This window comes from Physeter macrocephalus, chromosome 2, assembly GCF_002837175.3.
Source record: "Physeter macrocephalus isolate SW-GA chromosome 2, ASM283717v5, whole genome shotgun sequence".
NCBI classification, from domain to species: Eukaryota; Metazoa; Chordata; class Mammalia; order Artiodactyla; family Physeteridae; genus Physeter; species Physeter macrocephalus.
This window is the reverse complement of record NC_041215.1, coordinates 86,666,487-86,683,652: the sequence shown is the minus strand read 5'-3', so window position 1 is coordinate 86,683,652 and position 17,166 is coordinate 86,666,487. Positions and strand designations below refer to the sequence as shown.

The 17,166-nt window shown below is 42.0% G+C and overlaps 1 protein-coding gene across 1 annotated transcript in view; it reads left to right on the top strand.

Annotated features, from left to right (window-relative positions):
- The first annotated feature begins 13,708 nt into the window (after positions 1-13,708).
- Positions 13,709-17,166, top strand: part of CERKL (CERK like autophagy regulator) — a 165,546-nt gene continuing 162,088 nt past the window's right edge. Inside the window, exon 1 of the mRNA XM_024122175.1 lies at positions 13,709-13,946. Coding sequence (XP_023977943.1) covers positions 13,709-13,946 — 238 coding nt within the window. The remainder of the gene's footprint in view (positions 13,947-17,166) is intronic.

Sequence of the window (17,166 nt, the reverse complement as noted above, 5' to 3'; positions counted from 1 at the left end):
AGATTACAGCAGGTCAGAATCTAATCCATCATGACTACGTACTCCAGCAATAAGTTTGAGAATTTGAGTAGCATTTGACAAATTCAAAGGTAAAAATAGGCTACATATAGCTATATGATGGCAATGAAATAGAAATCCACAGTGTGAGAGTGCTTGATAGTCACAATAGTTGTTAAATTCATCTTCCTCCAACACATCAAATAGAATAGAAATGTGGTAAGTTTACGGGGAATATGATCTTCCTTGTCAATACAGCACAAATAAAGAAGAACATAGAATTACTATTTTTAGTGACATCAGGTATTCACTTTGGCCCTACACGTGAATTATTAGGAGAGCTGTTTAGGGAATAGAAACATTGGAAGAATCAATATTCTTGGAAGGTGATTTAGTGTAAAATCAGTGAAAACTGAAGAATAACTAGTGTTCTTTAAAGTTATCATATTTATATACAGAATGTGTTATTGGTTGATATAAATGTTGCTGAATTACCTAACTATAATATCTACTTCAAAATGTTCATTGTATAAACTTAACACATCAGTAAGATTTCTTTAGTGTTCTCTCTGAATGATGTCAGTTATGACATCCATGAAAGGATATGACCATGATTAAGAGAACTGTTAATTCCTTACCCCCAGTGCCACTAATGATTGCAGTGCTTGTCTACACATAGCAGGGAATTATAAATTTATAATCTGCGGTAGGTTGCAAGTGTGTGGCCATGAAATGTTCCTATCCAAGAATTGAGCAGAAAAAGTAGTAGAATTCTAAAAAGGAGACTTGCAATAATCTCACTTGTCATTGCTAGATAACTGAATAATCTTTATCTCAGCCAATGATTAAGTACACAATAAACAGTAGTAAAAACTGCATGTAAGTTATAACTGGAATCTAAGTAGGGATATTTATTAAATTTTTTTTTTCTGAAAGGATTTCTTAGTTAACACAGGGCAAGCCTACTTATTTAGATATTTTTAAATCCCAACATATGATTTTTGGGTAAAGAAACTCTATTTTAATGTTTCCTTGACTCTAATTAGCATATAAAAAATGTTAAGTAAAGAGATATTTTGCTTCCCAGAATTTCATTTTTGTTTAATTAACTAACAATGCATTTATCTTACTTAAAATTTATTTTCAAGGAAAAAAAAAATATATGCTGTACTGTGTTCAATAGTGCCTTCCCCCCACTCCCCAAAATTTATGTCCAGTCAGAACCTCAGAATGTGATCCTACCTGGAATAGTGTCCAAATAATATATCTTAAGATGTAAGATGTAAATTAAAATGAGGTCATACGGGATTAGAGTTGTCCTTATAAGGAGAGGACAGAACATGCAGACATGCAGACAACACAAGGGGAGAATAAAGATGTAGGCAGAGATTAGAGTGACAGGTCTATATGCCAAGGGACTGTAAGAATTGCCAGCAACCACCAGAATCTATGAAAAAGGCACAGAACAGATTTTCCCTCTGAGACCCCAAGAGGGAACCAACTCTGCAGACACCTTGATTTTGGACTTCTGGTCTCCAGAACTGTGAACAATACATTTCTGTTGTTTTAAGCCACCCTGTTTGTGACTTGTTATGGCGGTCCTCGGAAACTAATACATAAGTTGACAATGAATAGATATGTTAAATACACATAAATATAAAAGTGTTCATTTAAAATCTTATAAAAATGTTACCATGAAGTTTTAGTGACATAATGTTGTATATAACTACCAGCATATTTTAGTTAGTACCAGGTTTGATATTTAAACAAGCTGACAAATTATAGCTATTTAATAGGTATCTGAATTATGTAAAATTTTATTGGTTTTTATTCTTGTGAATTAACTTAAACTGACAACCAGATTTAGTGAAATATGAATAGACACAGCCAATAAACTAAGGGTGATTTTGTTTAAAAGCCTTATAGAATTCATAAAAAGCATAGACTATAGACTGTTATTAATTCTTCATGTGAATATGCCATATTTATTCTCTATGTGACGCAATATGTATACTAATAGATAGACCTCTGAAAAAACAAACATAGCATTTTCCTTGGTTTCACAAACATGCATTCAACACACAATTTTATGACGTGTAAAATTACATAATTTAAGAAAATGATTGTGATCCAAGTGAATGTAAGTACCATGACTTCTAAAAGCTCTGTCTCTTCTAGGTTATATAGGGGCTTGAGCCAGGACTCTTTCTGTGAACATAAAACCCGGGGGCTAAGATGCCAACCTTAGTTATATAGGGCTATACAACTCATTATTCGACTGTTTTGACTGCTCAAAATACCAGTTTGTGATTGTTTCTTCTGAAGGTATTTAATTAATCAGAAGTTTTAGTTTACGTAGATTTGGGACAGTATCTTGTTTTTAACTTTTTTTCTTTTTGTTTTTGAACAGTTGGTACTTGTGTCTCTTATGCTTATTCTCATTTTAGTTTCCTGCTCACCATTACTCATGCGGACATCAGTAAGAAATAAACTTTTATTGTTTTAAGTCACCGACTTTTATCAAACCACATCATAACTCTGTCTCTGCTGACTGATAAAGATGTTACCTTATTAAGATAAAATGACATGCAAGAAGAGTTTACTGTGACTGGAAAAGAGAGACTTCCCTGGTTTATGTGGGAAGTAGCAACAGAGATATGGGCTCCTCTTCTGCCAAATGTGGTATGTGGATGAGAGGTCTGGAATGTGGCAGCCATTTGGCTATTGGGAAGAAAGAGGAGAGTGGAGTAGAAGGATACATGTGAAGCAGAGAGTGATACACTATAGAAGGCAGAGTGAGGAAGGGGAGAGGAACTGGTTCTTGCACTGTGTTATTTGTATTATTCTCTTCATAAGCTACCCCACGTCTCTAATTAGGTTTCATTTTTTTAAGCCAGTTTGAGTTGGGTTTTCTGTCACATAAGGAGAATCGCCTGATACAAAAGAGACTGTGATTTTGTTGTTGCTTGGTCTTTCTTATACAGAAAGATGGAGAAAACTGTGTATATAGTGAAGATGAAATTTAATAAGATGTGAGATATGGGTGTGTTTGATAGAGGAAGTTGTTGGGCAGAGTGGAGGGTAGAAGATCTGGAACACAGGCAATTCCTTTGGACAGGAGAGATACTTCTTTCTAGTGATAGGAGTCAGGGTAGAGAAAGAGAATTTCAGGAGTAAGGATTAGAAAGTAGTGGGAGTTTATTCTTACCAGGTTCTTTCATGTGAAGATGGAGGCATGATGACATGCTAAGTGAGAGGGAGTTGAACGAAGGTTTAAAATAGCCTCTCCAGGAATAAGGAGAATAAGCTCCATCAAGACTAATCAATAGTAGCATAGCAGGGCTCAGAGCCAAGCAAAGTTTGGAGACTGTAATACTGTAGTAGTTTGTAGGAGCCTTAACCCACATGCTTCAGTGGAAATCTCTCAACAGCCCACACTTCAGAGTGGAAACAGAAGATAGTTGCAGGTTTTTATGGCATTTGGATAAATGAAGTGGATGTGCTGTTAAGAGAGAAGTTGAAGTGGTGCACCATGGGGCCCAGGAAGCAAAGAGTGAATCCACCTGGTAGATGCACAAAGATGGCCCCAACAATCTTGCAATGGTTTGTTGGATAGAAAGCACCAAATGAATTTGTGAATCTGGCTAAGGAGATTTTTGGCAGAATATCGTAAGTGATGACTGGCTTCTTTTAGGGTTTTAAGGAGTAATAAGCCAGCACAATTTAGAGGAACTAAAGATGGCCCAGGACAGATACTCTGGCAAAAAAACCCCAAAAACAGAAAACAATTCCAGGGCTTCCTTGGTGGCGCAGTGGTTGAGAGTCCGCCTGCCAATGCAGGGGACACAGGTTCATGCCCCAGTCCGGGAGGATCCCACATGCTGCGGAGCGGCTAGGCCCGTGAGCCATGGCTGCTGAGCCTGCGTGTCCGGAGCCTGTGCTCCACAATGGGAGAGGCCACAACAGTGAGAGGCCCGAGTACCGCAAAACAAAACAAAACAAAACAAAACAATTCCAAAGCAAAAAATGGCCTCAAAGCAAAGATGAAATGTAGGCTGCTTCCAGTTAAACATGCTCTTAGGTCAAGCCCTAATCAAGGATGTAGTTAGAAGACAAAATTTACCTGGACAAAAGTACTTCTAAGAACATTAGGAACATTATACCCTAATACCCTGACTTGGAGTCCAAAATACAGAGGGGCCATTCTTGAAGAGATTTGTGGGAATGGCTTTTGTATGATATGACCTAATATGATTTTACATATATATATATGTATGTATATATGAACTATCAATACATAAAGTTCACAAAGTTTTCTTTGTGTAAAAGAAATGCTTTGTGTCAAAGTATAACTAAAGGAGTTATATCCACTTAGACTAAAAGAGACAGAAACAGTCCAAAATTAAAATAAGCCTATGGACCTCTAAATTTTTTTTTTTTTTTTTTTATTACGCGGGCCTCTCACTTTGTGGCCTCTCCCATTGCGGAGCACAGGCTCTGGATGCGCAGGCTCAGCGGCCATGGCTCACGGGTCCAGCCGCTCTGCGGCATGTGGGATCTTCCAAGACCGGGGCACGAACCCGTATCCCCTGCATCGGCAGGCAGACTCTCAACCACTGCACCACCAGGGAAGCCCCTAGACCTCTAAGTTTTTATGGATAGAAAAAGGCTGAAAAACTACACAGCTGCCATCACAGACCATTTCTTACTGAAAAGAAAGATGGTATGAAGGGCAGAACCAAAAGCCCAGAGGCTGGAGCTAAGAGCTGCTGAAAACAATTAATTAGGGGACCACTGCTAAGGAGCAGAACTGGATGAAAGATAAGGAACATTCTCTTTCTCAGAGTATGGGGAACTGGTAACACATATCTGCTTGGATTTCAGAATTGCTATGGACCAGTGACTGTGATGTGTTTTCTGGTCCCCCCTCCCACTTTTTGAGCATCTATTGTGGTTATCCTCTGCCTGTCTCATCATTGTATGTTGATGTGTGTGGGAAGATAATGCGTTTTTAGTTCACAGTTTCCTAGAATAAGAGCAGCACACCCAAAGAACCTCATATATGAGATCCTGGACTTTGATTTTTTAATAAGGTGAGATTTTGAGCAGTCTTGAAAGGGAGTGAGTGTATTTTTTTTTTTTTAAGATGTTGGAGGTAGGAGTTTATTAATTAATTAATTTTTTTTTTTGGCTGTGTTGGGTCTTCATTTCTGCACGAGCGCCCCCTCTAGTTGTGGCAAGAGGGGGCCATTCTTCATCGCGGTGCACAGGCCTCTCACCATCGTGGCCTCTCTTGTTGCGGAGCACAGGCTCCAGATGCACAGGCTCAGTAGCTGTGGCTCACGGGCCCAGTTGCTCCACGGCATGTGGGATCCTCCCAGACCAGGGCTCGAACCCATGTCCCCTGCATTAGCAGGCAGATTCTCAACCACTGCACCACCAGGGAAGCCCGGGAGTGAGTGTATTTTATATACGGGAGGGATGTTAACCACTGTGGCCAGAGGGAGGACTATGTTGGGCTATCAGCTGAGGTGACTTCTGCCCCCATATCTATATCCTTGTTAATGTGACTACTGCTCCTCCCACCAAGTGGCGTACTCTATTTCCCTTTCTCTTTGTGACTGGCTTTGACTGATAGCAAGTGGCAAAAGTGACGCTATGTCAGTTCCAGGTCTAGGCTTTAAAAGACCCACAACACAATCAAATAATGAGAAGCCAAAGGTAAAGAGATAGTCCTGGCTAGGCTCCAGCCATTCCAACCATCTCAGCTGAGATGTCAGACAGGTGACTGAAGCCATCTTGGGTGTTTCAACCCCAGCTGAGCTTCCAGCTAAATGCAGGTGCATCCAATTGATACTCCATGGAGGAGAAAACCTACCCAGCTGAGCTCAGCCAACTCACAGAATCACAAGAAAAAATAATCATTGCTTTAAGTCAATAAGTTGGGGTGTGTGTGTCTTGTTAGGCATAAATGATATAGCCTGGAAGAAAAAGAAGATATGACACTGTTAGTTGCCTAACCAGTAGTCATCCGCAACTTCTTCCAGGCTGAAAACACTGTTCTGAGGCTCCCTGGAAGCTAGAGCACATGCATATTGCCCGATTCTAGTCAATGGGAACTGAGAGGAAATCCGCTGGGTGGAATTTTGGAAAACATGTTCTTCCCTGATGGAAATAGACGTGCACAGGTAGAAACTGCCCTTGCCACTTCTGTACTTGCTTTTGGACATTTTGGGGAGATGATATATGATTAGGGACCATGCAGCCATCTGGGAGCCACCTGTGGGGTCCTTGTTGTTAACTGGGGATAGCAAAATAGAAAGTTGAAAAGCCCCTGATTTCTTTTTTGTTGTTTTTTAAAATTGAAATATAGTTTCAATTTAAAAAAACAATTTATAATATTGTGTTAGTTTCAGGTGTACAGCAAAGTAAGCCTTTTCAGATTCTTTTCCATAATAGGTTATTACAAGATAGTGAATATAGTTCCCTGTACTATACAGTAAATCTTTGTTATTTATCTATTTTATATACAGTAGTGTACATCTGTTAATCCCATACTCCTAATTTATCCCTCCCCAGCCCCTTTCCTCTTTGGTAACCATAAGTTTGTTTTCTATGTCTGTGAGTCTGTTTCTGTTTTGTAAATAAGTTTGTTTGTATTATGTTTTTAGATTCCACATATAAGTGATATCATATTTGTCTTTCTCTGTCTGACTTACTTCACTAGTATGGTAATCTCTAAATCTATCCATATTGCTGCAAATGGCGTTATTTCATTTTTTTTATGGCTAATATTCCATTGTATATATATGCCACATCTTCTTTATCCATTCATCTGTCCATGGACATTTAGGTTGCTTCCATGTCTTGGCTATTGTAAATAGTGCCACTATGAATGTTGGGGTGCATGTATCTTTTCGAATTAGAGTTTTTGTCTTTTCTGGATATATGCCCAGGAGTGGATTGTGGGAATCTCTGGCAACTCTTATTTTTAGTTTTTTAAGGAACCTCCATACTGTTTTCCATAGTGGCTGCACCACGTTACATTCCCACGAACAGTGTAGGAATGTTCCTTTTTCTCCACACCGCTTCTAGCATTTATTATTTGTAGACTTTTTGATGATGGCCATTCTGACTGGTGTGAGGTGATAGATAGCTCATTGTAGTTTTGATTTGCATTTCTCTAATAATAAGCTATGTTGAACATCTTTTCATGTGCCTGTAACCATCTGTATGTCTTCTTCGGAGAAATGTCTATTTAGGTCTTCTGCCCATTTTTTGATTGGGTTATTTGTTTTTTTGATATTGAGCTGTATGAGCTGTTTGTATATTTTGGAGATGAAGCCCTTATCCACTGCATTGTTTACAAATATTTTCTCCCATTCTGTGGGTTGTCCTTTTGTTTTGTTTATGGTTTCCTTTGCTGTGCAAAAGTTTATACGTTCGCTTAGGTCCCATTTGTTAAAAAGCCCTCAATTTCTTAAAGGCCAACCCAGAACAGCCTGACTCCAGAGCTCTGTTTACATGAGAAGTAAAATTGTATTTTGAAACACTTTTAGCTGGATATTCCATTACTTGTAAATGATAGACAAATGGACAAGCCTTGTGGTAAAACGGCAGGGGTCAAGAGCAGGACAAAGAGGAAGGATCTGCTCACTGATTGTCAAACTGTTGTATATGTTGTCGAAAACATACGGAATCACCTGTTGTACCTGTTTAAAACACATGTTTCTAGGATTAGTTCAGTTACAGATTCAACATCTCAGAGCATCAGTGGGGGGTAAAGATTGGGAATTTACATTTAAAACAAACTAAAGATTCTTAAGCATATCCAAGTTTGAAAAGACCAAGAGTCTGTGTTCTGAAAGAGTGCTTTTTTTTTTTTAATTTCCTTTCGGTACGCGGGCCTCTCACTGCTGTGGCCTCTCCCGTTGCGGAGCACAGGCTCCGGACGCGCAGGCTCAGCGGCCATGGCTCACGGGCCCAGCCGCTCCGCGGCATGTGGGATCTTCCCGGGCTTTAAAAGACCCACAACACAATCAAATAATGAGAAGCCAAAGGTAAAGAGATAGTCCTGGCTAGGCTCCAGCCATTCCAACCATCTCAGCTGAGATGTCAGACAGGTGACTGAAGCCATCTTGGGTGTTTCAACCCCAGCTGAGCTTCCAGCTAAATGCAGGTGCATCCAATTGATACTCCATGGAGGAGAAAACCTACCCAGCTGAGCTCAGCCAACTCACAGAATCACAAGAAAAAATAATCATTGCTTTAAGTCAATAAGTTGGGGTGTGTGTGTCTTGTTAGGCATAAATGATATAGCCTGGAAGAAAAAGAAGATATGACACTGTTAGTTGCCTAACCAGTAGTCATCCGCAACTTCTTCCAGGCTGAAAACACTGTTCTGAGGCTCCCTGGAAGCTAGAGCACATGCATATTGCCCGATTCTAGTCAATGGGAACTGAGAGGAAATCCGCTGGGTGGAATTTTGGAAAACATGTTCTTCCCTGATGGAAATAGACGTGCACAGGTAGAAACTGCCCTTGCCACTTCTGTACTTGCTTTTGGACATTTTGGGGAGATGATATATGATTAGGGACCATGCAGCCATCTGGGAGCCACCTGTGGGGTCCTTGTTGTTAACTGGGGATAGCAAAATAGAAAGTTGAAAAGCCCCTGATTTCTTTTTTGTTGTTTTTTAAAATTGAAATATAGTTTCAATTTAAAAAAACAATTTATAATATTGTGTTAGTTTCAGGTGTACAGCAAAGTAAGCCTTTTCAGATTCTTTTCCATAATAGGTTATTACAAGATAGTGAATATAGTTCCCTGTACTATACAGTAAATCTTTGTTATTTATCTATTTTATATACAGTAGTGTACATCTGTTAATCCCATACTCCTAATTTATCCCTCCCCAGCCCCTTTCCTCTTTGGTAACCATAAGTTTGTTTTCTATGTCTGTGAGTCTGTTTCTGTTTTGTAAATAAGTTTGTTTGTATTATGTTTTTAGATTCCACATATAAGTGATATCATATTTGTCTTTCTCTGTCTGACTTACTTCACTAGTATGGTAATCTCTAAATCTATCCATATTGCTGCAAATGGCGTTATTTCATTTTTTTTATGGCTAATATTCCATTGTATATATATGCCACATCTTCTTTATCCATTCATCTGTCCATGGACATTTAGGTTGCTTCCATGTCTTGGCTATTGTAAATAGTGCCACTATGAATGTTGGGGTGCATGTATCTTTTCGAATTAGAGTTTTTGTCTTTTCTGGATATATGCCCAGGAGTGGATTGTGGGAATCTCTGGCAACTCTTATTTTTAGTTTTTTAAGGAACCTCCATACTGTTTTCCATAGTGGCTGCACCACGTTACATTCCCACGAACAGTGTAGGAATGTTCCTTTTTCTCCACACCGCTTCTAGCATTTATTATTTGTAGACTTTTTGATGATGGCCATTCTGACTGGTGTGAGGTGATAGATAGCTCATTGTAGTTTTGATTTGCATTTCTCTAATAATAAGCTATGTTGAACATCTTTTCATGTGCCTGTAACCATCTGTATGTCTTCTTCGGAGAAATGTCTATTTAGGTCTTCTGCCCATTTTTTGATTGGGTTATTTGTTTTTTTGATATTGAGCTGTATGAGCTGTTTGTATATTTTGGAGATGAAGCCCTTATCCACTGCATTGTTTACAAATATTTTCTCCCATTCTGTGGGTTGTCCTTTTGTTTTGTTTATGGTTTCCTTTGCTGTGCAAAAGTTTATACGTTCGCTTAGGTCCCATTTGTTAAAAAGCCCTCAATTTCTTAAAGGCCAACCCAGAACAGCCTGACTCCAGAGCTCTGTTTACATGAGAAGTAAAATTGTATTTTGAAACACTTTTAGCTGGATATTCCATTACTTGTAAATGATAGACAAATGGACAAGCCTTGTGGTAAAACGGCAGGGGTCAAGAGCAGGACAAAGAGGAAGGATCTGCTCACTGATTGTCAAACTGTTGTATATGTTGTCGAAAACATACGGAATCACCTGTTGTACCTGTTTAAAACACATGTTTCTAGGATTAGTTCAGTTACAGATTCAACATCTCAGAGCATCAGTGGGGGGTAAAGATTGGGAATTTACATTTAAAACAAACTAAAGATTCTTAAGCATATCCAAGTTTGAAAAGACCAAGAGTCTGTGTTCTGAAAGAGTGCTTTTTTTTTTTTAATTTCCTTTCGGTACGCGGGCCTCTCACTGCTGTGGCCTCTCCCGTTGCGGAGCACAGGCTCCGGACGCGCAGGCTCAGCGGCCATGGCTCACGGGCCCAGCCGCTCAGCCGCTCCGCGGCATGTGGTATCTTCCCGGACCGGGGCACAAACCCGTATCCCCTGCATCGGCAGGCGGATTCTCAACCACTGCGCCACCAGGGAAGCCCAAGAGTGCTTTTTGAGTTTAAGCATTCAAGAAGTTCTACAAGGTCCAGAGGATGTCCTGAGAATGGGAGCCTGCAACAGAGGACACCATAGATTGTTGGGATGAGGCTGTCATGGAAATTTGGGACTAGGACACTGACATGCCCAAAATGGTGACAGAAAATGATGTAATAATCAAAGACTGAACCCAGTGCCAAACTCTTTGGTGCCTATGGGTAAGAGGTCTGAAAGCAGTGGGCTGTTTTCAACAGTGGGAAGAGATGTTGCCTCCTCGGTATAATGCCTTTTTCACAGTTATAATAGTGTGAGCTCTAGAAAATAAGAATATGTTTCTGATTTAAATTGTCTGTTTTATTTGTGTATCTGGTTATACCTAACTTAAGATTCTGCACTACAGTGTTGCTAGCAGATACTGTGAGAATGTTTCAAGCCCTCTGTTTGGTTGAAATACATTTCAAATTGCTCCAAGTTTATGAATATCAGTACCTACCTGTAAATGGGGCTTTAAAAACTTGAGGAAAAGGAAAGAAGTGCCTATTCTTCTTTCCTTTGTTACTTATTGTTATTGTTTATTGAGAAGCTAGAGATTACATGGTCATTGTCATCCCATAATCATTTGAGATGTGTCCTAAAACACAGCTGAGCAATTCATTTTAAACAGAGTTTCAATGTGAGTGCAAAAAACTGGCATATGAAGAAGATGTAATATTCTGACTTGGTGGGATTCTACAATTTTTTCTCTCTTCTCTGTAATTCTTGTAGGGACATATGGCCCTCTACCTTTTAAGCAGTAGGAGCTCGAGTTGCAGGAACATTCTGACAAAATCTCCATTCAGCATGAGAGGGAAGCAGACCCCTTGACAATGTGCTTATTTAGCATCAGAAATGACTGAGATGGATGCAACTAAAACTCACTTCACCCAAAATATAGATTGGCATGCAGACATTAAATATGTCGTGAATTTTTCTTTTTTCCCATTACAGAGAAAGGAAACGAGGATGATGTCACGGATTTTGATGAGACTATTTGCTGAGATTTGCAACATTCTGGGAGGAACAGGTTTGTGATAGAAAATCCTGAGTTTGGTTTTAGATGTTCTGTTTCAGATGATTGTTGGATAGCCAACTAGCAATGTTAGGTGGGCAGTTGGACATAGTGTCTGAAGTTCAGGGGACTAATTGGGGCTGATGACATCACTGGATGAGCCCTGAATAGTATGTAAAGCCATGGCACTGATGTTCGTGTAGATGGATCCTGTGGATAGAGCTCCAGGGTACTGCAACCTTTAGAGCCCTAGAAGAGAACAGCTCATCAAAGAGAAAGAATGGAACATAGCCAGTACTTTCATCTTCAAGAAAGCCAAAGGCAATGTTTTTGGCTGTCTGGCTTGACTGAAGCTTGAAAAATGGCAACTTGCCCCTTGCAAAGGTCCTGAGAAGTAGCCACTGCCTTGGCCTATCTGCCCTGGCTTTCAGTGAGCTTTTAAAATGCCAACGAGCTCTAATTGTGTTGATTGCCTGACAGCTGTGAATACAAGATGCTGACTCCAGAACTGCAACTCATTCTGTGGAGGGCACCAGCCTTCCCCACTAATGACTGCTGAGCTGAGCCACCTGAAGCCTGCGTGGGGTTTAACAGCAGCTGCACTTCTGCTCCAAGAAACAGCTGGCTGCAATCAGATCACACTGAGGCTCTTTCCCACTTCACCTGGAAGCTTGGGTATTTGTTTTCAGAGCATTAAACAGTAAGAGTCCTAGCTTAACTGGCACACAGGCGCTTTATGTCTGAAAGGGATTTGGCTAGGTCTGTGGTCTCCATCCTAGGTTTTTTTGAAATCTAAGTTTGAGCAGAGACCCTTGAGATGCTCCTGCTACCGTTAGCTCTTCTGTCTGACTTTGCAGTGTGATGAGGGGTGAGGACAGAAAGAGAAGTGGCTGCCTATCAGAAGTCACTGGTTAGGCGCTAGCATAGTGGAACTAGATTCACAACTCTATGAATTTAATTTCCTCTCCCTAACTTTTTCTCAATACAATTATTCTGGCCTTACGTATATAAAAAATAAGCCTGCTGATTTACTTCCCACTCTGGCTCCTCCTCCAGAGAACTCACTTTCACAAGTTGTCAGCTCCCTGTTAATACACTGCTTAAAGCAGCAGCACTCAGCTCTGGCTGAACATTGCAATCACCTGGAGAGCTTTAAAAACTCCTTAAGTCTGGTCCCATCCCCCAGAGATTCCAATTTCATTGTCTTTGAGTGTAGCCTGGGCATGTGCATTATAAACAAACTCCCCAGGTAACTCTAATGTGATTGAGAACCATTGGCCTCCAGACTCTGTGCTTTCCAAATTAACAGCTAATTTCATGAATCTCAGCTATCGCGAGAAAGTGAAGGATTGACCGCCCCCCAACGCCCGCCCCAACCCGGGCTCTCTCCATTTCCAGGTAACGCTGCATGAGCCTTCCGGAGAACATGCCCTGCTTCTTGTGATCTCTCTCCAGGGAAGGTCAGATCCAGGCAGAGACAAGACTGCAGAGGAGCTATTTTGGGGGAAAGTAGGACCCTTAATACTTACAGCATGGAGGCACCTTCCTTTAACATCAAATTTGTCAGAACGAAAATTTGTCTATGTAAACCAGGGACTTGTCTTTGGCTTCCTCTCAGGGCTTTTGGGAACTGAGTTCTCTATTACCAGCTGCATATAGATCAGCTAACTATTGGGGGCATGCAAGCAAGGTTATAAAGCACGACCTCTGCACTCCAGGAAAGCCCGCTGGAAAGAAGGTGGAAAAACAGAGGGTTATACCCTCGCAAATCAAAGTGCGTTCTGAGGATCAGCGGCATTACCTGGGAGCTTCCTAGAAACAGTGTCGGGGGCCTCATCCCAGACTTGTTCAATAAGAATCTGCATTTTAACAAGATGCCCAGGGGTGAGTATGCAAGTCAGCGTTTGAGAAGCGCTGGCCTATATTTTGGCGGGTAACGCAGTGCGCAAAATCTCAAGCAACTGTAGGGACTAGGTGGAGAGAGCCACTTATTTCTCTTCCTGGACTGGGGTCTTTTTGTAGTGAGTGGCAGAGGCAGGAGGCTGGCGGGCCAAGGTGCTGGACTAGGTCAGGCCGGCTCCGCCTGCGCGCCCCGCCTCTCTCCTGGGTCTCTGCCCGGCGCACGGTTGCTGTGGCAGCGCCGGACGCAGCCAGAGCCGCGGCTGCCGCGGTCTCCCCCTCCTCCCCCAAAGGCCTCCCCGGACCCCTGGCTCGGGCCCAGCCGGTGGCTCCGCCATGCCCCGGGGAAGGCGCGGCGGCCGGGTGAGCGCCCTGGAGGGCTGCCGGGAGGAGGAGGCCTCGCCGGCGGCGGACGCCGTGCCCTCGGTGCTGTGGGCGTCTGGGCAGCAGCCAGAGGCTGCGGCCGAGCTGATTCTGCTCCGGGGCATCTTCGAGATCGGGAGGGACAGCTGCGACGTGGTGCTGAGCGAGCGGGCCCTGAGGTGGCAGCCCATCCAGCCCGAGCGCCCCACAGGTGAGTGGTCCCAATTAGAAGGTCCCGGCGCCTTCGCCCCCCGCGGCGCCTCCTCGCTCTCCCGGCCCCACGCCCTCCTCCCGGCGCAGTCCCTCCGCAAGCTCCGCCTCTGCCACAGCGGGCTGCCGCGTCCAGAAGCCGCCGCCGCCTCCCTCCCGACAGGGGGCGAGAACCCGAGCCGCCCACAGGGGCCTCCCGGTACCTGTCCCCTCCCAGCTGGCTTTCCGCCTGGGGTGCCATCCTGGACCTGCGTCACACTCCGCTTCTGCTCTGTGACTCCGAAGAAAGCATTGAGCCCCACAAGGGGAGGTGTTTTCCAGATGCGGGAAGGTCACCTGCTCCTCCCCTCCAAGTTGAAGTTTTACTCCGTCAACTTCTGACGGTAACGCTGAAAGTGTAAGCATTTTACCGAGTATACCTACACGTGGGTTTCGAATCCAGCTCTCATTTTGCTGACTTCTGAAAGTTGCACCCCAACTTTTGGTCTCTCTGGACTTTTCCATCCCTCACATTCCTTGTCATTGTCTAGAATCAGGTCTAAAGGTCAGTCTAGAAACTTTTGGTGTTTAATATTGACTTTAGAATCATCTTGTTGTTAACGTGCATTTGCCTTTAGACCTAAACCTTTATTTAGAAAGTGTTATAATTCTGTACAATAGAACTATTTCAAGTCTTAGAGATGATTTAGGGGAAAACCTTGGGATGTGGTACATGTCCCTTCTAAATGCTAACTTATGAAATTTTTAAAAATGCCTTCCCCGTTGGAAAACAAGACACAATGCGCTGTTTACCTCAAAGAATAGAAAAATGTCACTTTTAAAATTTCGTGTACAAAAATCTAACAAAACAGACTAGTCAGGGACCCAGTGCTGGTTCTGAGTGGGAATTCTGCTTCTGCTGCAGGTGTCCTGCTGGCCCACTTAACTAAAACTGCCTTTGACTTTAATTAAAAATGTTTTCAGGTGTGTTGAAAACCAAGGTGTGGAGTATTTTCTAGAACCTTTGAGTTAAAAGCTAGGGATATGGACATAGAGTTATTCTGTTTAGTTTTTAAGTCTGTTTGAATTTAGGGACATAGAAGTTTACCATTAGAGTTTAAATTGGCCTACAAGAGTCGATTTAACCTACAATGAAGCTGAAATACTATAGGAATAAAATGAGACATTGTGCAACGAGAGGTATTCAAATCAGTGTTGCAGTACTGGTACACGAAAAGTCAAATAATGGCATGAAAACAAAAAATGCTGTTTTATATACTGAGCGGTGATGGGGGAAACATAGGCTTAATTAGCATTCCTGGCTGTAGAGTTTAAAAAGACATCCCGACAGTTATAACTCTAAAGGTTGCAAGTGTTGATCTTTAATTTTGACCTAAAACACTTTGGTTTTCTTTTCCTTCATTTAGATATACCACCCTTTCTTTGTACCTAACACGTAGTATGCAAACCACTTTGGGCCCCGAAAATTGGAGGTCCGGAAGCCTAGCACCTTAGTAAGCACTTCTATTTGTGGAAGGAACCAAGAGGTGTTTTACTTAGTAAAATAATAAGAGTGGGAAAAGAAAAGGAGGTATTGAGAGATATGTTTAAATGTGAGAAATACTCTCTGATGTGGAATTAGCTTAGATGTGCATGGTGAAAGACAAATGAAATTGGTCCAGAAAATGGAGGAAAAACTACATTAAGGTTGCCATACTTGGGAGGACGGGGTGTGGGAGGATGTAGTGGAGGAGACCATGTCTGTTGCTCCTTGGCCAGTGCCTGGCTGTTCCAGGAAAGGGTAGGGGTGGGGTCGGATTGCTGGGCATTATTAGATCATATGAGATGTTTGCAAGATCACTCAGTTTTTAAACCTCATAGTGCCTTAGTAGCTGTTTTTTTTTTGTTTGTTTTTTTAAATAGGATTTATTTTTAGAGCAGTTTTAGGTTCACAGCAAAATTAAGCAGAAGGTGCATATACCCTCTGCTCCCCACACATGCATAGCCTCCCCCATTATAAATATTTCCCACCAAGATGGTACCTTTGTTAAAACTGATGAACACTGACACATCATTATCATCCAGAGTCCATAGTTTACATTAGGATTCACTCTTGGTGTTCTGAATTCTATGGGTTTTGGCTTATTTATAATGACATGTAGTAGGATTCTCCAGAGAAATAGAACCTTGAAAAAAATACACAGTACAATATATATTTGAGGAGATTTATTATGGGAATTGGAGATTATGGGATTATGGAGGCTGAGATATGCTACTCTATGCCATCTGCAAAGTGAAGAACCAGGAAAGCTGGTTGTATAATTCAGACCAAATCTGAAGGCCTGAGAACTGGGGGGAACTGGTGGTGTAGCTCCCAGAGACGGGATCTACATGAGAAGAGGGAAGATGTTCAGGACATCTGTTTTGTTTACTCTCAGTGCTTTGAGGAGTGCCTGACATAAACATTTGTTACATGAATGAATTTGTTAACTGGTCTCATGAACTTTAGTTTTGCCCATTGCATTATAATCTGATTACTACACTGCTACTTAATAGTGACTTTTCATCACCTGTAAGAGTATCCCCCTCCCCTTTTGTTAAAGCATTAGAACTCTTTTTACAAAACATTTTTCAGCTAATGTTGGCCTACTTCTCCATTGTTAGCATCATGCTGAGAAGGTTCCATCTTGCTCAGCTGTAAGATGGAAAAAGAAAGCAGTCTATGACCGGGGCATAGATTGACCAGTATGTCACATCTGTAAGCAAACTGTATACACAAAAGGGCATCATCCATTCAGAAAATATCTTCTTTATTGCCTGCTATGGTGCCTAATGATCTTTCTATTGGAATCTCAAATTACAGTCATTTTACTTGTGGAATCGTATGAGTTTATTCATGTTAATTGCCAAGTTAGCTCTCTGTGCTCTGGGAAAGAGTGAAACCTTTTGTGAAGAAATGGGAGAGGGGTCAGATGAGGATTTTAAGGCCAAATGAGAAAGGTCAGGCACGTCTGGGTCATGGGACCCTGTCTAGGCAGAGCAGGCCACAGTGTTGTTAGCCCCCTACATGGTGCCTGGGACCAGGCATAAGGTGTCAAAAATTGAGAAGAGGCTTCCCTGGTGGCGCAGTGGTTGAGAATCCGCCTGCCGATGCAGGGGACATGGGTTCGTGCCCTGGTCCGGGAAGATCCCACATGCTGGGGAGCGGCTGGGCCCGTGAGCCATGGCCGCTGAGCCTGCGC